Below are 27,292 nucleotides of genomic sequence, written 5' to 3'. Positions count from 1 at the left end.
GAGCATCCTTATGTATTAAGATGATCACCCTTTACCACAGACAAGAAGGATGATTGTTCAATATGAATCTGTTTTAGGGATCAAAGAGAGCTTTGTAGTAGAGATTAAGGCTCATTACACCATCCAGAAGAAACTTTGATGAGGCAATAGAGCTGGATGGGGCTCTAAGTTATGAAGTGTGGCTTCTATAATTAGTAGGCGGTAGGTGTGCTACTAAATCACCTTGATGGACTTTTATTTATTTCAGGGAGGAGCTGAGCATAAAGTGCCTGTGGTCATTTCGAAGATTTTCAAAGATCAAGTAGGTGAGGCACTATCAAGTTTTCCTCCCAATTACTGCACAACAATAAATTAGTTGAGGCTCAAGCAAGGAGTATATTCTACTCTCTCACAACTATCGACAGCGATTACCTCTTTTCAAGTTTGTAATTTAGACTGTCCGCAGTGCCGTGCTGAAATCCACTTGATCTGTAGCAGCAGTCCGTTTGAAAGCGTGTAATTAGAGGCCATCACCCGTGTTGGTTTGCTTATCCCAAGTGTGCAGAAGCTCTAGGATAGCACTGAGTTGTGGCTCTTATGCTGCCTCTGAACCATGAAAAATGAAAGGCTTTCTATAAGCATGCAACAGAACTTCTAAAATTCTAGTACATTAATAGGTTCTTTTCCAGGGAGAAAGGGAACGGCATCCATTACAAATCGTCTTCTGTGGGTAAATGTGAGTGAGTGTGTGTATGTGCGTGTGCAGGATTGTGAGAGCAGCTTTTTTATTTGAAGTGTTCTACACAATGGCTGCCATATTAGTTCTCTCATGCCAGAAATGACAGTGCTGATGATTTTTCTAGTGGCTTCCTGAGCCGACTTTCTCTCATGAGTAGATACAATCAATAGTTTGAAATTTCTGCTTCCATTAATGGTAGGTTGGGTGCAGGCCGATATCATACATGAACTTCAGGCTTCTCTGGCTCTGTAAAACAGCAAGAAAAATCCTGTAGAGTGACTGAGAGAGCTGCGGTACAGACTCATCAATCAAAAGAAAGAGGATGAAGAAAGGTGTGAAACGATTGCCCATAGCATCAGACATTAGGCTACATCTGCAGTATCTCAGCAAAAACTAATGACGGGAGCTTTCCCAAAGCAGGCATGGAGCCATATGTTCTGTTGCAGTAATACAAACATGTCAGCACAGAGTGTGCAGAGTGTTACGTTTGGAAACTCACAGCAGAGGCTTGGTGTGGGTTTTGGAAACCCATTTCATAATGGTTTGATTATATTTTGGTTAGGTTTTATAACTTGCAGTAAAAGATTATTAGCCTCTCTCATCTCCAGCTTAGCTATGCCTCTGAGACAGTTTGGCTCTTTTTAATTCACGCTAACTTTCAGAGCCGCATGAAAGTGTTTGGAAAGCTAATAAAGTCCCATTGTATTTGTCAGTCACGATAAAATTAACTAAATTCCAGATTTGTGTGAAATTTGGATTAAATTCCGTCTTGTCTAGCACATTGCTCAGGGCTTTATGGTGGGATTCATCAGCTGCCATTGCTGATTGCCATTTCTATCACATTAGCACATATGAAATGAGTAATTATATTCTAATGTTTCTATTAACCTTTGACTCTGTGTGTCTGGCCTACAGCGGATCAGACAGGAATGCTGTTTATCGGCGATGCCGTGTTACAGGTTAGTGCAGTGAGCATTAGCTCACTCTTATTCCTCACACTGCCCAGGGCCATAGGTGCATGTCAGTGCAATGTGCTTTCTGCATTCTAATGATGTCCTCCTCTGATTCATTTTCTCCAGGTTGACTGCTGGTTTAACCTTTGATCTCATTATACGAATCTGAAGAATAGCAATAATGAGGCTTTTAAAAAAGCGTAATCTTTTTTTGGGCCTTGTTACCACAAGTGTCTCAAATGGAAAAGAAGCAACGTAATGAAATGTTATACCTTTCATCTTCTAATTTAGAGCGGTGTCCTATTTTCTCCTAGACTAATTTCATTGGACTGTTTTTCTGCAGTAGATGGGATGTGTAGACATTTAGCTCTGTACAATAAACAAAGCTTCTATGTGCTCATCATTGAAGAGAGACCTAAATATATCAGTGACCTTGTAGTGTAAGTTCAGGTATCCTCGCTTTACCATGCTGTGGCACATTTATCAAGAAGACTGAAGTTTTGCTGGGTTTGACTTTGGAAGGCTAATAGGATTATGTATTAAAATACAGTACAAACTGGACAAAAAAGTAGTGTTTAGATTGAAATAATGTAGGGAAAAAGGGCTGATTGGGAGATTGAGCTACATTTATTGTAGTACTTACTTTGGGTTGGATATGAATATTAAACTAAACTAAAATTTACTATATTTTATGCAGATAGTCTAAGGTTATAATTGGATGCAGCTGTTCCAGTCTGTTCAGGTGCAACTTGGACCTCTCCTGCCATATAAATACATATGAAAAAATCCTGCACCATTAGTGCTATCCATGAAAGTTTATGTCCTTCAGAGATCAGGGCAAGGGCACACAGCAGAAGTGGCAAAGACCCCTAGGGCTACAGCTAATGCATCTCCTGCATTTGATAACAACTGTGTTCATGACTCACATGGTTGCTCCTCAGTTCTACTGAAACAAAGTTCCTAAGATACACATTTTTGATAAATGTAAACAGCATTACATTTGCAAAAAACAAAACACTGCGTACCAACATTAGATCATCAGCCCGGCTGTGAAGTATGGTGGTGGGAAAAAAGCTGCTTTATGCTGTCCCAGGGCCTGAATTAAAAAAAAACATAAAACACCAAAGACAAAACAAAAGCAATCCTTTACACGTTTGTCATTGGTTGACATTGTCCAATAACAATAAGTGCAAAATAGAAGCTGTCAATACAGATTGTTAAAGTTTATTAAATGTAAATGTTTATAAATGTGTCTCAAATTATTTAATTATGCATGTATTTACATTTTGCAGAGTGCAAAGGTTTAGGCACCCCAGGCCACAAATTACATTTATCTGCAATTGTTAATGCACATTTTATATTTGATGAATTTAAAAAATAGTAGCTGAGATGAGCAAAGGTTTTGACACCCTTCCAGTTGTGAAGTCTCATAACCTTAAATGACTCGTTAAGACTGGTTAGCCAGGTCAAGAATTGTCATTAGGAATTATCAGCTTATAGTAATTCCAGAGCACAATAAAGTCTGTGACTTTTCAAAATTTTGCTAACGCTGAGCAAATATGGTTTCTTTAGCATCTGGCTAAAGACATAGCAAATAAAGCTAATTGATGTCTACAAAGCAGGAGAGGCTTTAAAAAGATATTGAAGCAATTCTAGTTTGTAAATTCCACTGTCTGATATGGCATTAAGGAACGGTAGTTAAGAGAAACTGTAGAAGAACTGGAAGACTAAGAAGAATCTCAGATAGAACTGCTTGTATGTTGGCTAAAAAGGCAAAGCAAATCCCTTATATGAAAAAGGACCTGCAGGCAGTCAGGAGTCATGGTGTACCATTCTGATGTGCGTCATTGCTGATTTAAAAATGGAACTCTTTGGCCACGATCACTGTATTAACGTTTGGAGAAAAGAAGGAGCAGCATTTGATGAAAAGTACATCTTGCTGACTGTTAAACATGGAGGTGGACCTATTGTGCTTTGGGGTTCTGTGGCAGCCAGTGAAAGAGGAAACATTGCACAGGTAGATGGAATAATGAATTTCACTAAATATCAGCAAATCCTGGAAGGAAAGTTGACAAAATCCACCATCAACTACTTCAGAAAACACAAGCTGAAGTTTTTAGATTGGCCCTAGCAGTTCCTTGCCATAAATGTCATTGAAAAATGTCTGAGTAAATCTTAAACATGCTGTGCTTGCAAGGCAGCCAGTGAATATTGCAGAACTGTTCTGCAAGTAAGAGTGGGTGAAGATTGTCATTTGTCAGTTTAGAAAGTCTGCTAACTGACTACAAAATGTGTTTGCAAGCTGTAATATCTGCCAAAGGAGGTGGTACTGATTTAGTCCACTTTTGCACATGCCACAGTCACTATTTTTTTCTCAGGTCAGATGTAAAGTTAATAATAACATTAACATTTGTGGGGAAAAATGCATAATTTGCTGCAGGAGTCATGTTTATTTTACATCAAAAATGAACACAATATCAACAAATATGTAATTAAAAGTATGCCATTTGTTGCATCCTTTCCATTCATAACAGCAAGTGTACAAACATACTTAGTTTTCTATGAAAACAATTTCTAATGAGAACTCTTGTTTTGTGCAGGTCAATGGCATTAATGTGGAGAAGTGCACACACGAAGAAGTTGTGAGTATTTGCTCATCAATTGTTCCATTATTCCTGCCTGCAGTGTTGAATGGCAGTGATGTAGCATTGATCAAAGGTGCAGCAGATGTCTCATTGAAGCACATGCAGTCCTTTTATTTCTAACAAATGTTTCTCTTTTTTTCTTCCTGGACCTCAACCATAACAAATCGATAGGGAGTAGATTCATCACACGCAGGCCCTAGTGAGAATGAGCTGACACTTTCAGAGGGCTGTGATACACTGATGATTCTCTCTCTCTCTCTCTCTCTCTCTCTCTCTCTCTCTCTCTCTGTCTCTCTCTCTCTCTTTCTCTCTCTCTCTGTCTCTCTCTCACTCTGTCTCTCACTCTCACACTCCAAACAGCTGCGTTCTTACATCCAGGAAGTCAAAAGACATGATTAATGATCTTACTCACAGAAACCACTACCTGACAAAGCCAAGCTGTCTTAACAGTAACAATTTCTCAGTGGCCACTGATACTTGAGGGATAGATACTGAGGGAATCATGATCATTGTGGGTGTTAGTGAGGCTGTGAAGAGACACGGTTAGATTAAACGTATTCTAAGCTCAACAATGAAGGAAACCATTTAAGGCACAATTGTAAGCCACAGGAAGAGATTTGTATCTTTATTTACTGTTTTTTACCTGGTTTATGTGAAATAATTGTCATGGGATTATGTGACTATCTTGGTCTCACAAATTGCAAAATTCTAAACATTCACACAAGTCAATGTATGAAGTTATATTATCATTCAAAGGTTTGGTTGTGGATTTGGTTGCAGGTGCATGTATAAAATGATTCTAATATGATGTTAGTACTCCGCAACTTTATATGATTCAACTTATAAGAACAAAAGTATAAAAATATGACATTTTACTTAGGCCCAAAATAATGAACACAGCTGAGGATGATTCTAAAATGACTGGGAAAGCGGTATGGCCTTGAGTTATAATAGAATTAACACCCAAAATGCTTTGTATTTAAAAAGTGGTGATCTTGAAGTAATGTATTACAGTAAATAGATGATTACAGTGTATGCTGTTCCCAAAACACCTGAAATGTGAAATTTGGTCTTGGTTTGTTACAACGGTACTGGTTCAACCTCACCATGTATTGACTGTTTTGGTAGCAGTGCTTAAAACAGAGTTGTAGCATATACTGGTTTAAGCCTTATCCTGCCTGTTTTTTTGGATTATGAATATTGATTTGCTTCAGTTAACACTGCTATCTGCTAGTAATTTTGACCTGCTTGACATTCCAGTGAGTGCTGCAAAAGTCATAATGATTGCTCAACATGATTACAGCCTACTATCTCCTTTTCCCCTTATGACACAGTTAGATTTTATAGACTAAATCTCTCTATGCAGTGTCATTGACATGTCCCGAAGTTGTAATGAAAAGATGATAGGGTACTTTAAATTGTTCCATTTCACAGTCAGGATTTAGCCCCTTTCTTGAACTATATTCCTCTAAGAAAGGCTACTTTATGGGGACAAATGTTAATCTGGGTTTTTTTTTTAAATAATGCCATTTTAATAAAATATGTCTGAAGCATGAGGTGCCAAGCATATTACCAACCATGTTTTAACTTTGTTCAATCAAGAGTGGATTCATTTGAAGTGTTTTTTTTCTTTTTATTTCTAAGCATGACCTAAATAATGCCATACGTTGTGCCTAAGCATGTCAAAACAGGGAACAGACTCCACAGGGGTGTTTCTGGGAAAACACCCAATTTAATTTGGTGTCAGCCCTCTGTGGAAATGCTTTACGAGTACTTCAAGTTGATCAGAGAGGAAAAAATTGACTTCAAAAATGTAGTAATTCCTCTGTTTATGGTTATAATTATATGATCAAAGGCATATAGCAGATATAATCATGTACTGAACCAGTTCTGTTAAAGGGACAAAATGTACCAGGGTATTTGGAAAGTATTAAACAGCTGTTTAGAAAATGGAAAAGCAAAAATATTTCAGCACTGAGTTTTCTCGTGTTTGGACTGTGGTTTTAAATCCTGATGCATAGCGGATGATGCAATTTGAAGCTAGCAGACACTGAGAGGGTAATTACTTGTCTGAGCAGCAGTTAGCCAGCCTCTTACAATCACATGAAAACCCGGCTGAGGTTACAGAACTCTTTGTAATTATTCATGGAAGTTAACTTGAACTCTGCTGTGCGCTTACATTTTGATTACATTTGATTGTAATTCAAATGTTAGTCAATTAAGTGTGAAGTATTCATTTTATGCATTTGCAAGCTGTTCTTTTAACGATATCATCTTATCTGCTTATCATGTAGACTGTCCTGCAATGTTAAGAGGATCTCTGCCTCTATATCCCTCCCTCTTACTGCTTCTCTCTCTCTCTTTCTCTTTCCCTATTCAGGTTCATCTCTTACGAACTGCTGGAGATGAAGTTACCATCACTGTGAGGTACCTCAGGGAGGCACCAGCCTTTTTAAAGCTCCCATTAGGTGAGCTCTCAAAGCGCTGCTCACAGCGCATCTTCACAAGGCAAAGCTCTGCAGGGGGCTACAACAAAGTTTTAAAAAACTATAAAGCTAAGACCGTTCCGTGAAATGTAATGCTGCTGCTGCATAATGGCGTTTTACTGGATTGTTCAGTTTCACTATTGAATAAGTGCCTTTTAAAATATATGTAATCTTTTTTTTTTTAATTTATGCATTGTGTAAAGAAGCTTTGTGACAGAACTGCAGTCCTACTTGTCCAGTCGACGTCAGTGTTTTAGTAAACACAACCAGGCATAGTAGGGAAGCTAGACATTGTTACAATATTGTAGTTGTATATTTAACAAGCTGTCATGTTTTTTAGGCTCTCCAGGACCATCCAGTGATCAAAGTAGCAGAGCATCTTCTCCTCTTTTTGACAGTGGTTTACATTTAAATGGGAACTCAAGCAACACAGTAAGTGCATCTCTCTTTATATACAGCTTCCCACAGACAGTAGTGTAGTATTGTGTCAGCTGAAACATTATTCCTATGTAATGGATCTCATTCACAGCAGTTGAAAGCTGACTGAATGACAGTATCAGGTTGTAAATATAGCATTGTCAGGCAGAGAACCTTAAGAAGTTTACTAGAAGCACATTGTGTCAGGCTTGATAGTCAATAGAAATTACTGTCTTTGCTGTTTGGGCTTGTGTTCTATTTATAACCATGAAACTTTTGTTGTGGCTTCTGTGCATAGTAGTGAAAACCCTGTGCTCTGATTGGCCAGCATTACAAACATGAATTTCAAACATCTGTCCCAATGTTAAGAGGTGTGAATGAGATTTCAGTGGCTTGCTGAGGTGAGAAAAGAACGGGCACACATACCACACAGTACCTTGGAACAGTGTAATCTAGAGGCTGCTGGTGAATGGGGTCTTTTCTCACTGACGTTGGGGGGATCAGACACCTCCTCCATGTCTTGATTTCACATTACAGAGTTATATTAATACATTTCTAAGGATGTGATTTAGTGTTTTTTTCCATAGAGCGTCAGTGTCATGTCTACATTAGTAACTCCACATCTGAATTGGTATTCTGTACAAGAAAAAATTATTGGTGGTTACAGTAATGACTGCTATGACACCTTGTGGTAAACAAAAAATGTTCCAAATCTGATGCAGATATCTTTCCACCAAACATCGCTGGAATTTCTGAATTAAGAGGCTGGTCAAGAGGCAAAATTTGATAAGTTGATGTCATAAGACTGGCAACCTCACCAAAATACCCCACACAATCCAGCAGGTCAAATATGGTAGTTTGTCAGTAGTAGAGTACAGTTGTGTTTACCCCTGTTTTTCTTCTTCTGCTGATGCTACAGTACCCTGTGAAACCCAGCAAATTTTTTTAATTGTGATGAATTGTGATTCAATTGTGAAGTGACTTTGGCTACATCTTTGGTTTAGGTTACAATTTGAGTAGCAGATGTTATAGTGTAGTGTTGAAGAGTGGATGGTCACTGTAGTAATCTTGCTCACATGCAACTTAATGACATCTATTAAATGTGCAGAGAAGCTAGTTTGCTTGTAGCATGAATATAGCAAGATTTGACTACTATTTCCATTTAGTAACTACTTAATGAATTCGGTTTTAGCATTCAGTGTAAAAATACTTAGAATAAAGCATATCTGCCCTAGCGCGTTTTTGTTTGCTACACGCTGTGATAGTGGCAGAAACCACTACTTTTTTCCATACACTTTCAGAATGTACTAGACTGTCGGCATCCCTCTTGTCACTGGGAAGAACCCTCAAGGATGGGTTTCGAGGACCTTTAGTTTGGGAACATGAGTTTACTGTATTTCATTCTATTTTTTATTTTACCATATTCCATTCTATTCTGTAACATTAGGTTATGAAAGGTACACGCATGTACCATTTGATTACCTGATGAAACATTTATTGAAGGTACACAGTTGGACCTTGATGAATAAAAATGTACCTCCAGTGTAACTTTTTCTGACACCGTAGGCAAAAACAGCCCAAGCTCTGTGCGTTAATTATTAATTTGGTCTGTGTGGTAGATGGAGTTCAGCTTGTGCTCTGGCTGTGCTTGGAAGGGCGGGATTGACCTAATCATGTACTGAACCAACCAATAACAAGACAGCAGGTCATAAGGTTGCGTGTGGCCTGCTCCCTCTCAGACAGGTCAGGTAGCTGACACAGACTATTAGGCAGCTCTCTACCAAACAGAGCGTGCAGTGCCAAGGTCAACATGCAGTGGCCACAGTGTCTGTTCCACCAAAGCACCAGAGGTTTTCTCCAGATGAGTATTATTGCATATGTTTTTGAGTAAAATGATTGAATAAATAGCCTTCTCAAAGCTTAATGATTTCTTAATTGAGTATTAAGAGCACTGAAACAACGTTACTTAAAGTAGTAAATGATCTGAGAATAAATGCTAATACAGGTGATGTCTCTGTTCTTATGCTTCTGGATTTAATCTCTGCATTTGATACTGTGGACCACAGAACAATCCTAAATCTACTCGAAAACTCTGTTGATTGTACTGAATCTGTGTTAAATTGGTATTCTACATATTTAACAGAAAGACAGTACTTTGTGAGTATAGGTGAACATATTTCAGATAATCATGACATTCTGGGTGGTGTACCACAAGGCTCTGTTCTTGGTCCACTTTCATTTTCTTTGTATATTTTGCCACTGGCTGAGATTACTAAAAAGCAGGACATCAATTTTCATAGTTATGCAGACGACAAGCAACTGTATCTGTATTACCAGATGATGTCTCTGAAGTAGACAAGCTTGTAAATATATCTGTCCAGCATTATTAGCTAGATGAATATCAAATTTTGAAAACTTTACCCAAGACAGAAGTAATTATAATTGGTATTGATGCAAAGAGGAAAAAGCTATATGAAAGACTTGGACATCTGGCACTACCAATAAAAAAAGAAGTTAGGAATTTTGGTGTAACTCTAAACTCTGATTTAAATTTGCCAATCAATGAGAAGATACAATGTAATCAATTATTTATTTTTAATTAGGTTTAAAATAATGGTTTGGTGAAAAAAATCTAATTTACACAAATTTCTTCTTAACAATAGATCAAACATCTTTACTGTACCAGTTTTGCCTCTTTAGTTTAACACTGGAACTACGAGACTACAGACAACATATTGCGCCAAACTTCAAGACTTACTGGACATCATACACACATTTGGACACAGATTACATTCCAAGTTCTGTTCCTAATTTGTATAAACTGTTCATCTTTAAATTTATTTGAAAAGTTTGTAAATGGAAGCAGAAATCACAAGTCTAATCTAATGTCTCTACAAATGTGTGACATGGCTTCTGTGGGTGTGTTGAAATTTGGCACAACACTGCCATTGTCTGAAGTGACTGTCCGCTGAGTTTAACTAAACTGTTTATTTTTGTTTATTTTCATAGCTCCCAGTAAATCATACTGTTCTCTAAACCACATCCACAAGTCTTTATTGAACACCTGAATGCAGTTTGATTAGGTAGAGAGACGTTTTGAGAATGGACTTATGGAACATATTGAGTGCCTTTTGACTGTGAGCAAAACAAGCCTCGTAGCATCACTGCAAAACTACAAAAGAAAATTTGGACACCAATCATGTTGTGGCTAATTAACAACATTTGTGGTTAAGTGAAAAAAAAGGATTTTTGATCAAACCATTCTTTTGTATTTTTTAATAAAGTTTAATCGAATAAGCATGTTAGTCGGAATCATATGAATTACCATGCACCTTAAATGAGATGCTTTGTAATTGCCGAGGACAACAATTGTTCCGTGAGACATGGGCGCTCTTGACACTGTTGTGAGTGTGTGTTAATCAGCTCAATCATCGGCTCTCTCCTTTACAGATGTCGATGCCCTCGAAAGGCTGGATGGGGTATGTTTTAATGAAGTCCTCTGAATGAAATATGCTCTGCTCCATGACAGGCTAAGAGGAGTGAAGGGATTGTTTCTTTTTCATGGAAAACAAATGAGCAAACAAACCATCTACAATCTTTGCTGCTTCATTATTAAACACTGAGTGGCAGCCACTACATCCAATTACCAGACATGGAGGGAAAAAAGTTGAGTGCATTTCTTCTTTTGACGCGCTCTTTCTCTCTTTTGCTTTCTCTCACATCCTCTCAGTTGGAAGCCACAGATGAGCTAAAATGCTAAAACATGAGCCTACCTAATTGCTGAGTCAACAAGAAGTGTGCCTCCTTGTGTTCTCTAAATGAGAGCTTTTTTTTATCTGTCTATATTCTTGGCATTTCCTTCCCTGCGGGTGATTAGAATTCGCAGAGCTTGTCGTCCCCTCTAGGCTCCTCCGACATTGAGTTGACTGACAGTGTTTTGCTTTCATTGCACCCGCGGGTGAACATTGATTCATTTACATGCCTTCCAATAATTAGTGTCGCACCTCTCATTGCCTCAGAAATATCTCGAGGTATGGCAGGGAGACTAATATGAAGGACAACAATGTCAGCTGTGCTGGCGTTTGGCAAGGTCCTCTGTAGCAAACAGACATTCTGTCACCATAATCCATCTTGACACACTGACAATATTTTATTCCTTGTCATCTCAGGCTCTCTCTAGCATAGCACCACATGAAAGTCAAATCAACTTTAATTATCCAGCCTTGGTGTGCATAAACAGTGCAGAAGAGAGCATCTTTCTTGAGAAAGCACCTCAGACATAGGCCTAATTGGCAGTGGCACCAAACTTTTGATTTGATTGCAAGCACACGATTTGATTCTACTGAAGCCCTTCTAAGCGTTCTGTGCTAGGTAGTTATTAATACCTTCCTTTTCATCTGAAATAACTACAGTAATGCAAAGACCTTGTAGCTTTGAGTGCTTGTTATATGATCTAAACTGTTATTTCTGTTCATTTCTTCAGTCATCTACTAATAATCTTGCTGCAAATCAAATTAATAGCTACTTTCATTTTTATTCAGAGGTAATGCAGCCTGTAATCCAGATTATGGATTCACAGAGCCATTTGAAATTTTTCACTGTTAGATATGAAGTATAATTGTAGCACACTTGTGATTAGTGTTTATTGGTAGGGAAATATCATGAAACTACCGTTACTGTAGTAACAGTACTGTACTGTTACTGCTAATGTTACTACAGATTATAACAGTCATGTGCCATGGGCTAATTTAATTAAGGTTCAAATAATTATAAGCTTCTTTCTGACATTTTTGTCAAAATTGAGTTTGAATTTCAAATTGAATTTAAATATAGATCTTACATGCTACAGTTTTCTTTCCATTTATTTTTTCCTCTAAGATTAACTTATATATATGTGTTATATATATTATAACATATGTGTGGGTTTATGAACCAAAAACGTCATAATTCATTTTTACACAACCATTTTCAAAACTCTCTTTATCCCTTAGAATTAAACAGGCTGCTTTTGTTACTGTGCCTTCAAGACAGATATAGGTATATGATCTCTGCTGTGACTGGCTACCTTTTATTGTGCAGACCAAGCTGAAACACTCCTTATAACTTTAATATGAATGGGCGGGGTTTAACTACTGTAGGCTAAATGGGTGGATGTGTGTAAATGTTTTTAGAGAGGACAGTTATACAAAGACAGTTGCATTTTATGTAAAATGGTATGGTTGAATCTGTATTTTTATAAAGTGAAAGATTCCCCAGTGAAAATACTAATTAGTCATTCTATGCTTCTTTCTGTAGTGCACCAGGTGCATCTCCAAAGTGGCAGTTTTACCAAAGAAGGAAAAGATGTTCTTTTAATGGGAGTTGTATGTAGTAATGTAGTAATTTTCCAAGTGATTTTAGACATATTTCTGTTGGTATATTCATCATCAAATTTTTGCACAGTCTAAAGGAGGCTGTTTTCAAATACACAACTAAAAACAATTATAGTCATTGGACTTCTCTGTATAAGAGAACAGTAGTAAAATTTAAAATACACATTATCATAATGCAAACTGACAACTGAACCCTGTCGATTTATCAATGCAGTAAATTTTATTCACATTTTTTTTTTGCTTATCAGCATATCTGGCCTTATGCCCCAATCTCCACCAGTTTCTGAAGGCGGTTTTTCAATGTATTTAGATACCATAAAGACTCTTATTTAAGATTTGTAGAACAATGCACTTTTTGCTCTTGTTCATGCAGTTTCTGCAAGGGTTTTTTTTCACTTTCTAAGTAAATGCTCCCTGAAGTAAAAATACTTCCAGTACAGCTTTTCAGTCCTCTTTCCGCTATTGCTGTTTGGCACTGAAGCAGGGACGTGTAATCTGCGGAGGGTATAATTTGTGGACTAGACAATCTGAGCTTTTCTGGGTCAAGTTAAAAGACTGTGAAGCTCTTGAGGTCTCTATACAACAGAGCGAATTTTACTCTGCCACAACAGTTTCTTGGCTGTTTTAACAGAGATGCCTGACTGAAAAAATGCATATAAAGATGTAAACAAGGTGTTCTAGAACATGTTTGCCGGACAATATCATACAAGCACATTAACTGTTTTTGTAAAATCCAGCAAGATTTGGATCAGAATCATACAAATCTGCAAAGCATGTCCATCACTACATTAGCTGAGTTCTTAACTGTTGTAACATGACTCATGATAGAGTCAGTGTTTTATCTCGGTCCTTTAATGTTTCTGAGCCTTGGATCCAGTTCTAGGACAGGATTTAGGCTATAGTAGTTTCTAGGCTCTTTTAAAGACTAACATGAATAGTCTACAAACACTAATTTGTTTCAGCCTTTCATCCCTTGTATATCTTAAAAGGCTCAGAAGTTCCCATGCTGTTTGCATATCCGTGAAAGAGTATCATGCTTTCATATAAAGCACCCCCCTGGTTTTCAATCAAATCCTTATTCATTTATTAAATACTCAAGGATGATGGTGTTCTAATGAGCCAAAGTTATTATCTGTGGGTGGGTAGGCAGCATGCAGCTTCGCAACTTAAAGGGCTGCAGATACTACTGAATTATGAGACCCAGTTGTTGTTGGGCCGCCTGCACGCTGATCAAAGCACAGCGTAGAGAGGCTAAGATGAGATACTTGTCCTCTCCTCCTCACACTCTCTCTCTCTCTCCTCATTTCTCTCTCTCTCGCTCTCATTTATTCCATCTAGGCTCCGTCTTCGCCCTCCTCACCCTCGGCTAATGAACCAAAGTACGAGAAGCGCTGGCTGGATGCCGTCTCCCTCCCCCTGTCCATGGCCCGAGTCTCTAGACACAAAGCTGGAAGCGATAAATTAAGGTAATCCACTGTGATGCAATACCAGCCTCAAAGTGTGCCACAACCTGGCTGGCTGTTGGTTTTGTAAGCATTTTTCATTTATGTGAGAGGATGTTAAGTCTAATATCTATGCAGCGGCATGCAGCGTCTGAAAAGGTCACTGATGCACATCGCCAATAGAGGGACACTAAGGCACAGAGGTTGATGAGAAGTAGCTCTAACTTTAGTACACTGGCCTTGGATTGTGCGGAAATATCATGTATTGTTCCGGACCCAGTAGTCCTTGCAATAAGCAGCATAGCAAATCAATTAAAGAGAAAAATAAATATATAAAATCATTGCATTGAAGTTTAAAGATCATATATTCAATATGTAAAGTGCATCTCTTATGCTTCATTCATAATTGGGAAAGATGCCTCAGAGTGGATATATTTTATATCATAGTCTAATTTGATTAGACCTCACTCACTCTGAAAGGAATCGATTTATTGCTTTGCTCCAGGCACCTCTGCACTTGGTACTTTAAATGCCCAAGTCTAAACAGTTTGAAAGTGCCAGCTAACTTAAAGGAGAATTCCACTGATTTTTCCAGATTTCTGCATGGTCGTTAAGATGTAAACAAATTAATTCGGTGGGGTTTGATGTGAAATGCTCCATTTTAGAGAGAATTGCCAAGTTAGAATTGTCCAGTGGTGGTGATAGGATCCCGACATCCAAAGTGTTTAATGCTTCCAAAAGCTACTTTACAGAAAGTTATTATACAAAATGGTTATGAATACATGACCTGATGCTCAAGAATCCCATTGTTTTAGAATAGTTTTTTAGATAAGGTTTTGGCCTAAAATGTGTTTTAAAAGACGTTTGATTTACATTCTAATATCTATGCAGATTCTCCTCTGAAAATAGCTATTAGTCCCAGATTAAGGCTTCGTCTTGGATTCCTTGACTAAACTTTAACTGTACAAGTTTTCTTTAGATTATGCATCATGTGCTCATTCCCAGACTGTATCATATCCCCAGAAAGAGAGATTCATTGATTTTATCATGCAAAACACCTTTGTGAGCCTGCCTCCCTAGAGAGCCTGTATTCACATCACCCTTTTTAGACCTGAATTCTTTTGCCTTTCCACACCTTTCCTTCTCATCTTATTTGTTTCCACTCATTCTGTTATTCTTTGTCTCTGTTACAGCCCTTTCGCAATGTATGCCTAGGCCCAGTGAAAATGCACTACTCCAGACTAATGGATTTTTTATTGTGTTCTGTCACTCACACAGACAGTTTCTTGGTTTCAGAGGACTTGGCGGCAGTCCGCTGGTAGTTCAAGCAGAACATTACATTCTCCAGGCAATTTCTATCAGAATCAGGCCAAGCAGGGAATAGATGTACTGTGCACATGACCTGCATTAATTGGAATGATGGTACTCTAGACAACAACATTGAAAACACCCTAATTGTAATATACTGTGGTACTTTAGCTGTACTTACCTGTCTTCCTCGTCATGTTCATATATCCTTGTATGGATGACAGCTACAAATTAATTCCAGAGACTGACGATTCTTGGTGAGTCTTAAAATCAGTTAAATCAAGTAAATCTACATTTACTGCTATTGTGATAGCATTGGCATTCCTGCTGAGTACAGTTATGAGTAGAGTCTGTTCTCACTGGATTTTTTTGATAATTCCATTCATTTACAGTTCTCAGTTTTCAGTTACTTCTATCATGCTGTATGTGTCACCACATCATGAATCCACAGAGGCAGGTTTAACTATCTGTGGGTTAAAATTAGAATAATTAAATAATTAAATTACTGCCGTTCCTGTTCAGTGTGCAGTGTTCATGTGGTGTCCAGTTTTCACTTGAATGGTTTTCTTGCGTGCAGTGCTGTAATGAAATGGTAAAATGTCTGATATGCATTCTGTTCATAAAATATGGTTCTATGAAATTTGCAAATCATTACATTTTGATTTTATTTACATTTATTTACATTTTACACAGCATCCCAAATTTTTTGGATTTGGGATTGTAGTTTTAGTTAACAGGTATTAACCTGTCACTTAATGCAGCAGTTAAAAGGAATCAGAAGTTCATTTGCTCAGCAGGTTTGATTCAGAGTCAGTTTTTCTTTTTCCCATCCTCTGTTAGCTTATTTTAAAATAATACAGACATTAGTTTTGAGAGCTGTGCCGTGAGGTCTTAGAGACCATCATGATGAATGCAGTTGCTCAACCATTATCCAGATGTGTTTTGCCACTGTAGTCACAGTCATGTCACATTCTGTTGAATACAACGGATAGCTGTCATTAAATACTCAGTCCACCACATCAAAAGGTAATTCATCTGTGCCGTAGTCCAACCACACACTGAAATTAAATGTCAAAAACATCCCATTAAATACAATTGATGACAAGCGGCTACCGTGTCACGTTTTTCTTTTTATGAATCTATTCCATGGCCTGGTATCAACTGGTATCAATAACTACCTCACATGGAAACAAAAACAAACTGCATAGCAATGATGTAACTGCATACATGCATGACTATTTTTTCTGATTGTGAAAACTATGATTAATAAAGGATGTTCATATAAAAAGAATCCCCTGATAAAAGAATTTCAGACAGAAGAAATGTGTAGTTCTGCTAATTATATATATATATATATATATACACACATACATATATATATATATATAGACACAGTCTATAAAGTCTTATTTGTTGACATGTCATTAAGAGCAGAAAGCGGCTGTATTGCTGTAAAAAATTGATTACCATGGTATCAACAGAGAACTGCTCTTCTGAAGGCAATGAATTTTTCTATGCTTTTTAATATCAATGCATTCAGTATCTCCTCCTCCCACTCTCCCTCTCACCCTCTCCCTCTTCCCCCTCCCTCTCTTTCAATCAGGTCAAATAGTTTTGAAGTATTTGCCTTAGATGGAGTATGCACCAATGTTCTACAGTTTTGCACTGCAGCCGAAAGCACAGATTGGCTTCAAGCAATATCAACCAATATCAATGATCTGACCCAGGAGAGTGTGAGTATTGTCCACCATGCCTAGCACTGATGAGTGTGTGAGTTTATAGGATGCTGACTGCCTCATGAATATTTGCATTCCGAAAACACTGCTAGACACTGGAAGCTCAGCTAGGTGAAGCTAACGGAAATAAGACAATTACACCTAATGCTCATTTTCCACCCACTGGCGTATTCACAGCAGAGGATGGTGATGGAGAAATTGTCGATTGCAGCAGAGAGGTGAGGTAAAAGCAGCCCATTATTCTGTTTGAGCTGAAGCATAGCCACAGGAAGTACGAGTATCTGACAATAATAATGAAAAGCCCAGAATTTCAGCTGTGTCCTCTGCATCATGGTCAATTTCATGTAATACTCTTTTACTTCAAGCACTGACAGTTCTACTAATGCACTGTTCCATTGCATAATAAAATGAAAATTTCTGCCCTGTATCCAGAATCTTGTATCCTCATGCCCACTTCTCCTGTTGCAGTGTTCAAAAATCCTGCAAGAATATTGCCTAATGATCTCATTTCCTGTGCAGCATCTTAATTAGAGCACTGATGATCCAGTGGGCCTTTTCTATAGCCGAGCTCAAACATGCTCTGATTTACTGCCACGCAGCTGCCTGGTTTACACGCAATTACTGCCCTTACGTCAGCTAATTATGGATACAGAGACTGATTGCTAAATGTTCAATTAAGAACTGATTGTATGTGAGACTGGGAAACGGAACTCTGACTTTTATTGTGGTGACCTATAACCCATAAATAGACTGTGTGACACATGGCTTGGCACTGACGAGTAGGGGCGTTTAGAAAGATGTTATTTGACAGGTCCTGACCTGCATTTTCTCTGACAAGGATGTCATTACATGAGAAGTCAGCCTTGGCTCTGATTCAGTGCTTCATTAATATACTGTCAGTCATTTTTTCAACACAGTGGCTCATTAACAGAGAAGCAGCCCAGGGTGAAATTGTCAGATTTTGCAGTGGAAGATTTGAAAGTTGTAAAATTGTTGAAAGGTCAAATAAGATTTAACGAATGTGCAAAAACATTCCTGCATTTTATAAAGATAAAAACCCTTTCTCCTGCTCACCGGAAGTGAATTGCTGTGTTGTTTAGTTTTCTTTTGCAGCAAAACAAAACAAAAAATCATATTCTACCCCTAGCCTAGCAAAGCAGCCTTACATTTACAGCACATCGTCAGAACACTACAGCAGAAATTGTATCGCTTTACTGCATGATGCATGCATATTAAACACAGTGGGAATAAAAGAAATGACAGTGCTAGCTGCAGAGACGGTCTCTCTGATTACACTTGTATGCAGGGAACACGTGGTTGTAATTAAGGGCTGATTTTCCAGACACAGGTCTAGCTCTCAACAATGACACTTTGGATAGATAACCATCTTTAAGAGTACTTTAGTCCACTGCTACATTTAATCTATATCCAGAAGCACAGCCCTATGGCCTGCCTTGTACTTATGACAAGCATGAAACAGGTCAGTGGATAGCATCCCTCTCAGATAGATGGTTTGTACTCTTTGACCCTTAAGCTCCTTGTGCGGCAGGTGCACTGCAGGCTGACCCTGTGTTCTTATAACCCCACCTATACTCATGTGATCATGCTAATCATTGGTCTACTGTTCAGAAGGCCATACTTCTTTTATTTAACCCCTTCACATTCCAGGCTTATTACATACTAAGGCTTATTATTCAGTAACTACAGGCACTTCAATGTAAACTAACAGAGCTTTTCTTAGGTTATAGTGTGTAATTAAACTTTTGCAAAAGGATTGCAAAATCATCATATTCTGTTTTTATTTATGTTTTACACAACATCGCAACTTCATTGGAATTGGGGTTGTAATAAAGACAAAGAGTAGACACATTAAATGTTGAAAAATGTTATATTGTGTAATTTTGTGTTAAATATATGTTCTTGATGCTGAAAATAATATTTGCTTGATGCTGAATAACTTGTACTTAATGGATGCTTGACTGGAAATATAGTGTGGTCTCTGACTTTCACAGAGCAAAAGGATTGTAGACAGTGGTTCTCAACTTTTTTTGAATATTAAAAAAAAACATTTATCTGTAAATAAAACACATGAACCTCAGCTATCTATTTTGGAGTTTTGAAATATGGGAATATTTTGCAAACGTCTAACAACCCTTTCACTTGGTCAGTCTGAGCAAAGCAGTATCTCTATTTTCATATGCCTAAGCGTAGTACGCCAGTAGTCAAGTAATACTGATACTTTTGTAATGTAGTAAACTGAGCTGAAAGGTTAGCTATTTGGCTAAACACTGCTGCACACCATCACCAGTAGACTTCTTTTGCTGCCAGTCTCTGTTTTAGCATGTAACATGATACATTCTGTGTGGGAGATTTTATGGAGAAAAAAAAGCCTTTTCAAAATACGGCCTGCGTGAGTTTTAAAAAATAATCTTACGTTGCTATTCATAACTAAAAACATAATAAGATGTTAAATGTCTGTCTTTTAAATCTCTTAATCTCTTAAATGTTTGTTTTTTTCAGATAAAAACAGCAAACAAATTCTATTCTCCTGATGAGCAGGTAGGTTTTCATGTTTATTACTATATGTATATCACTATTATTTGGCTATGTCACGTATACATTTACAGAGAGCAAAAAATATTTGTATTTATACAACATTAACAGTACTTGCACTCTTAGTTTGTTGTATTTTTTCTAGCCATACCCACCATCTGTGGGCTAAAATGCACAATTGAGAGATGTGTCATATCACATCAAGTCCTTTCAAATGTGTAGGTGCCTTTTGTCAGTACTATTCTATTGTCAGTACTGTTTTGTGTCATTGTAACTTAGAATGCCAAGGGAAGAAGAAAGCCATTTGTTTCTATCATCCTGTGACAGTTTATTATTTCATGCTTATATCTGCATCGTCACAATTACTTAAGCAACTGAAAACAGAAATATTGCAGATTTACTCACAAGCAGGCCACGACTGGTGTGGGGGGAAAAAAGTCCCGTTGGTGTGTGTGCTGTGCTCAGCATGAGAAACTCTCTCAGCTGAGAGAATTTCTGCAGTTTCAGGGCAATTGATTTTTAGCTTGTGAATGTTTTTCTGTGCAGATCATCCATATGGGTTGGGTCTGTGAGCACCTTCACGGGAGTGATGCCAACCAGATTCAAAACTACAAGTTTCTGGCATTGAAAGGATCCTCTCTCTTCATTCTCAGGGGCCCTCCTGTAAGTCTGTAGCTATACAGAGTAAAAGTCAAAACACTTTTGCACAAAACATAAATCACAAAGAGCACAGCCCCACCCAAGGACACACTTTTGAGTCAAGGGGATAGGGCAGTCAATCATGAGCTTGGCTACATGTCACATAAACATCCTTTAGGCATCTTTGGTGCTTTGCAGATCTCAGCGCATCCTTCATAATCATGTATAATGAATCCATTTGTTTTTAATGGATTGTGTAGAGGGAAAGCTATTACCATGTTACCTATATTAATTGTGACAAATGTTTTGTCTTCTCCTTCCTTCAGTTGTGAAATGCAGCCTTATATTGTGTTTGTATCCATTTAAGTATTACGCATAAAACTTTCTCCTCTGCAATTCAGTGTGCTGTCACATTGGATTACAGTCATCCACTCAGTACAAACTGTTCTTTTTTTTAGATTTAGTAACATTGGCGTAAATGATAAGCATTACTTTATTAAAAAAAAGTATAGTATTGTGAAAAAGTATGAGACCATTTATTTGATTTCTAGTACAAATGACTGTGAAATACAAGTCATTAATTTTTCCACAGATTTTTGTGGAAAAGATTAGATTAGATATAAGACTCTCTTGCCTAAGGAAGGACAAAGTCAAAGGAAAATAAGTGAGAAAAAGGAGTTTCCAGATCTGGAGTTCAAAACATTATTGAGAGATATAGACAAAGTGGGACTCTCAACAACTGTGGAAGATCTGGGAGACCACTAAAACTGTCACTATCAGATAATCAGCACTTCAAGCTTTCATCTTTGAGAGAAAGGAGAAAATCAAGCTCCACTCTTGCTTCAGATCCACAGGTGTGTCTGTCCATTCTTCCACTGTGAGAAGACAACACTATGAGTCTAAAAGGATATGTACCTCTCAGGAAGCCATTACTGAGAAGGAAACAGACAAAAAAGAAGAACATTTGCAAGTTTCACAAGCTGTTGGTGTTCCCTAAACAGTGGGCCACCCACTCCAAACTCCACATCTGAACATCATTGAATGTATTTGGGATTACTTGTATCATAAGAAGCAAACAATGCAACCAACTTCTAAGACTGAACTTTGAGGGTGTGGATAATTACTTCAGCAGATTTCTTTGAAAAAAGCAGGCCTTCTGAAAAGAATAGAATCTATTATAAAGGCAAAGGTGAAAACACTAAATATTGGGAGGAAAACATATGACTTGACATGACTTTTTACCTAATGTATCAAATCTGTGGGTCATAAGGAGCTGAACTGCACAGATATGCCACTTTGTTAGCAGACAAAATTTGCCGAGCTGTGGTGCCACACAGAATATTTAAAGGGACCAAAAACCTATGAATGCTGAGCAGTCTGTAGTACAGTTTTCCTTTACTGTCTGCTGAAGGTTGTTAGCGGTATATGAGCACTAAATTGGATCTCACTGCAGTGTTTACTGTTTGTTTTCTCACATCAGGCTAGCGCGTCAGACTGGGCTCAAGCCGAGGCCACATTTAACCTCTGTGAGGTTCTCTTTAAGGTTCATAAGGTACAGTTTATTTCTTTGTTATTAGCATGTTATTGCAATGGTAGTACGTGCTCAGCTTGTGAAAAACAGGGCCACCATAAATGATCATGCTCTGTAGAACGCAATGGATAAAAACAGCTGTACTCTGTTGTAATCTGAATCTGTTTGTATGTGTGACTGTAGCTGTGGATAGCGGAGGACTGCTGGATTCAGATGAAGCTGTACCCAGGCCTGCAGCAGGACTGTGAGTTGCGGGACAATGAGCCTTTCTGCTTCAGTGTACTGGTGGGTCACGGGCATAGCCACTGCTTTAGTGTGGAGTTGGGCACAGAGCTGGCGCTCTGGGAGAAGGCCTTCCAGAGAGCCGTATTCATGGAGGTGCAGAGAGTAGGGGTGAGTATGGGGCCCAATGTGTAAAAATGCTAAGTTGTCAAAAATCTCAAGCTGGCAGCCAATGAAGTGTATTTTAACCAGATGTTTGGAGACATTATAAAGTCTCTAAAGATAACCCCTTCTAAAATATGTTGAACAGTTGAGTTGGATACTGCCATGATTTTAAAAAATGGGAGAAAAGTAGAATATAGTAATAATCATGGCCATTCTCTCTCTTGCGCTGTAATTCTCTCTAATCCTTTATAAGTAATATTTATTATAAACACACGGCCCAGTAATTTGCTATTAATTAACTTATAATAACTTACTCTTCTTTATTAGCTTTCAGTTAAATTTGAGTCTACATTCTTATGAATTGTAAATGAGTATGATTACTCATTTTAATAATTCACGCCCATTGTCATTTCCATCCAGTGCTTAATTTATTTTTCCAGACAATCTATATTACATAGCTCATGTAATTGTAAGAGATATTTTTAACATTAAAACAGTTGCAAGAGCAGACCCCAACACAAGCAGTCCACATAGACGATACAATTACAATTTCTAATTTACAAGCGAACCATTACTTTTAATTATCCTCAACAAGGCAGTCCATAACATGAAGAAATGGAGGCAAGCCTGAGTTCAACGTCTGATTTGTTCCTTTTCAAACATAATTTTTTTTTAATTAAATTTCTCTGAAGAACCTGTTTTGTAAAACCTCTCCTCATTGAGCCGTTAAATTGCCTCTCCTACACAAAGGTCGGCGGCATCATTGGTCTACTGATGAACTCCTTCTGGGTAACTCTTGTAAAGTATGAGCTGCCATGAATTCACGAGGTGAAGGATTTAAGTTTCAAGCTTTCGTTCTGCTCATTTCTCTTTAAAGTCTGTCAAAATCAGACCACAGATTCTCATTACAGCCCTACATGCATGCTTTGGATATATATGCAGTATTTTAGTATGGCTCCCATGCCCGACTATGTAATGAGCTGGTAAAGTCTGGCTACTAACTTGTGTTAAATTATGTGATTTGATGCTGCTGTATTGCACTCTGTCACTCTGTGTAAGCCATGCTGTGAATTACTATTGTTGCCAGTCTTCTTTACTTGATGTTATCTCTGGAAGGCTAGCTGTTAGAAAAGATTAAAATTATATTCATTCTAAGGATTCAAATTTAAAATCACATGTGATTATCCAATAAATTGCATCTTGTTAGGTTTTGTTTTCCTTCAAATGTATCTTTTGTAAAAAGTATATATTAAGATTGTGCCAGTTGTCAAGGATTTCAGAAAATGGCCTGCAGTGCTTGGTATAAATTTCCCTTTTCACTGAATAGAAGTAAAGGCTGAAAAAAGGAGCTCTGAGCCTGAGGGCTGTGATGCTTGGTACCCTTAACTAGAGACATTTATAAATAATAGAATGGAAGAAACCAGTCAAAAGAGATTTAAATTACTAAAATACTCAAATACAGCAAGCGCAAAGTAGCAAAGTGTAACCCCCCGCCATATCCTAGGCTATGGTTCGGTGACGACGTTCCTTACAAACCAAAAGCCACCGCTCCTGCAATTATCTGCCTCACATAGTATTTTCTATACCAGCCGTTTATAGCTTTGCAAGTGTATAAGCTGGGAGTACCGTAAGTAGACAGTCTGAGGGGTCTATGAAAGATATAATAATCATATAATGTTCTGTGGAGTATTCATGAGGAGAAGTCACGGGGAGTTCAGGATCGTGATTCATCCTAGTTCAATTTCATTCCCATTTAACTGTGTGAACAATAGATTCTAAGGCGAGCGCCTAACTCAAGAGGTGGAAAATGTTCACATTTGATATGGAGGGGAAAGCGAGGACAGCACTGCTCTTTCAGACCATATTAAGTGAGATTAAATATTGGTTGCTGTTAATCCACTCTGGCCAAGTGCTTGTAGGCAATGTGCACAACTGCAGTCATCAATGGTTCTGCAGCATGTAGTGCCATTACTTAGATGTAATTAAGATTAATGTCTCCATTAAGCGATTTGTGAACTTGCTTTTTGAAAGCTAGCGGCTTGGCTACCACATCATCATGCCACCAACGTGGTTCTGCGCATGATTAATTAAGATTTTACTGCTTGGTTTTGGTGTTGGATTTTGTAATTCATGATGCTGAGAAATTGATGGCTGGCTTAAAAGAGCAGAGTTAATGCTCCATGTGGTTTGGTTGCTGTCAACTTTCAGAGCCACTCAGGATGCTGATGAGTTTATTCTGCATGTGTGAGCATGCCCAGTGTGAGGATTATCCCGAGGTGTTTTTTTCCGAGATGTGCAGAGAAGGGTTGCACGCTAGGCTTCCTAAGTGCTAAGCACTTTTTCATGAAAAAGAAACAACCAAAAAAAGCACAGAAAATGATCAGCCCTCTTTCCCGCCTTAATGATGTAAACTTGAGACATTGTCCTGTGGGAGGCTACTGAATGTGATGGAGGATTTCAGTTTGTGGGTGATTCTCTGTTCTCCAGCCAATTAGTCAAACCTCCTGTGGTCTACAATAAGTGCTCAGCAGCTCATCTTCAACTGAGACTTGCAACTCAACAGGACACGGTATGAAATAAACATGAGTGAGCAAGAAAATAAAGGCTCTTTGTGTTTGTCCAGCTCATTTAAACATGATGGCTGTTTTAAGATCTGCAAATAACACCATGTCTCTTTGAACACATTGCAGGGAGCTACACTGTTTGAGGCATTGTTGTTTTTGCCACCAGTTGAAGAAGTCAGAGGAGGTTCAGATGCTTTAAGCATGCTGCAGCATTAAGCTTGTATGTTCTGAGTTGCTGCCTTCGTGCTTTGTTAAGGAGCCACTCACTGTTTGCCGACACTGCTGATCAGACTTCAGCTTCACTCAAGCTGACAGGAAGATCCTAGAGCACACCTCACTATGTGTTTTCCCAAATTCCCAGAGGAAGCTCTCCAATTAGCGCTGTGTAGTCTGCATTTTACATGTCACAGACAGCACTCACACTGGGTGACAGTAAGCAGTGGAAATCCGCCTCAGCAGCATCTTGCTTTTCTTGGCAGCTGAATTTGTCGTGCCTTCTAAAGCATGGCAGCGCATCTAGGAGGAGAACATGAAGCCCTGCTTCAGTTATTGCTGACGGGGCTCTGTGATTAAGGCTATTAGCAGTCCATCCCTGTCCTAGCTGGAGCATGGGCGCTAAAGTGCATCCCTGCTTAAAACCAACAAGTGCACACACATACAGCTTGCTAACGTGTCTCCACTGACGCGAAATTGGGTGTTCCACATTCAGGCCGCTTGAATTCCATTTGTACAATGATGAAGCAGGGGGTGTAGACATGCAGCAGTAGCGGAGAAGTACAAAGTGCTGCTGAAAAGGTTTATGCAGCACAGAAATGTTTCCAAAAGGACAGCATGTAAATGAGCTTAGGAACCTATTGACTTTGTGTGTACATTTTATAGTAGATAGATAAGAAAATAATGGAGCCCACGAGAAATCGCGAGAAAGCTAGTGCACATAATTTACACATTCTCTCCATATCAGTCGAGGATATGGAGTCATATGCAGGAAAGATGGTTTGTATACTTTAATAGCATTCTTCAAACCGAATAGATTCGCTGCTGTTGTCGGGTGATCAAAATGTTACTGCTAGGTGAACATAAAATCACTTTCTGGCTCTGCTTAATTGATTTAATGTGACCACTGACTCCATTCCCATGGATTTCATGCATACAAATGTATCCTCTCCCTGGAGGACTTGATGGAGATTTTAAACAGAACCCAGCAGCTTCGTATTGAGCAGCACAGCTGTGATGGAGAGCTTTGGTCAAATCTGGGCATTGTTCCCCTTTAATCATATTGGCTAAACACATACTGCCAATAATCTAATTACGGTGAAGGTTGAGCAGGAGATTATTAAACAGCTGAAGAAAAAGAAACACAATTACACCAGGCCTTTCTGGTCGCCACTGCTATCTTGACTCCTTTTCCATCAACGTCCATTAGCATGTGGCTCTTATTTCTGAGCGAAAGCAAAGGAAAACAGACTTAATTAGCAAAACACCCTCTGGCAGTCTGTCCTGTAAGATAGTTTACTAATAATATCTAAATTGTTCTCTATTGACTGCATAATATATTCATTAGATTTCAAACCCTTTGATTTTTCTAATTTCCCTTTCTGCTAAGGAGAGAAGTGCCGGGCAGCTGTTGCCATAGCGACTAAACTATACCTGTCCTATTCCTGGGGAAAGTGACTGCTCCACTGACAGTGGAAGTGCTGAAAATATTCACTTATTTACATAAATATGAATGAAACCTTTGGAAAGTATGGCAATAATAACAGGCAATAATGAACTGATGTGCTAAAATGTCCTTTGGATGCTGCCTGGTGTTTATTATGTTCATTATTAGTGTCATTTTGCAGGTTTAATATTAACTGAAATCATTCTTTTCATTTGACAGTCAAAAACCTACATGTGCAGTAGCCAAGGGAAGATACTGTGCTTTACAATTGACTTTGAATCCGGCTTCTCTTGTTCAGAGAGCATTTCAAAGGTAAGATGACTGAGAATATGGCAGTCTTTACTGTCTCTTCACTCTGAGGCTGCTCATTTTTGGTTTTAATCAGGCAACTAGAATATTTGTGTGTGCTCCGAAAGGAAGGAGAGCATTTAGAGTCCTCACAGCTATCAGCTTGTGCTCTGATCATTTCCTAAAGTACATTTTGAGGATACTTGCTCCTTATTACCAAAACATGGTTAGATGAAATGGCTCGGTATTATATCAGGATTACTATAATCTAGACTTATAGAGCAGTTTGAATATTAATAGGCTAACACGAGTAGATTTCAAGGCTGACAGACTGGCCTAAATCTGGGCTTTATTGTTAATCATTCCAAACTTATTTGCATAGGAGTGAGTGCGTGTTAGCTGATCGGTTTCACTCTGTAAGGCAGCCGTTACAATGAGTGGGAATGACGTATATGCAAACGAGGCCCGATCAGGCCTTTGAGCAGCTCATAATGAGCTGCTTTCAGTACAGACTCCAGCTGTCCGTCTTTGTTTGGGACTAAGTACAGCATGATTTTCATGGACCGCTACAGCAGTCCATTTGCAGAGTCACT

The 27,292-nt window shown here is 38.3% G+C and overlaps 1 protein-coding gene across 1 annotated transcript in view; it reads left to right on the top strand.

The window, feature by feature from the left end:
* Window positions 1-27,292, top strand: part of sntg2 (syntrophin, gamma 2) — a 43,549-nt gene that overhangs the window by 14,469 nt on the left and 1,788 nt on the right. Inside the window, exons 4-15 of the mRNA XM_017690941.2 lie at window positions 248-305; window positions 1,634-1,677; window positions 4,272-4,313; window positions 6,697-6,784; window positions 7,143-7,234; window positions 13,930-14,057; window positions 16,945-17,074; window positions 19,598-19,636; window positions 20,177-20,293; window positions 21,750-21,821; window positions 21,984-22,193; window positions 26,631-26,723. Of these exons, the coding sequence (XP_017546430.1) occupies window positions 248-305; window positions 1,634-1,677; window positions 4,272-4,313; window positions 6,697-6,784; window positions 7,143-7,234; window positions 13,930-14,057; window positions 16,945-17,074; window positions 19,598-19,636; window positions 20,177-20,293; window positions 21,750-21,821; window positions 21,984-22,193; window positions 26,631-26,723 (1,113 nt within the window). The remainder of the gene's footprint in view (window positions 1-247; window positions 306-1,633; window positions 1,678-4,271; window positions 4,314-6,696; window positions 6,785-7,142; window positions 7,235-13,929; window positions 14,058-16,944; window positions 17,075-19,597; window positions 19,637-20,176; window positions 20,294-21,749; window positions 21,822-21,983; window positions 22,194-26,630; window positions 26,724-27,292) is intronic.

This window comes from Pygocentrus nattereri, chromosome 10 (assembly GCF_015220715.1).
Source record: "Pygocentrus nattereri isolate fPygNat1 chromosome 10, fPygNat1.pri, whole genome shotgun sequence".
Taxonomy (NCBI): domain Eukaryota; kingdom Metazoa; phylum Chordata; class Actinopteri; order Characiformes; family Serrasalmidae; genus Pygocentrus; species Pygocentrus nattereri.
This window is presented reverse-complemented; position numbering and strand designations above follow the sequence as displayed.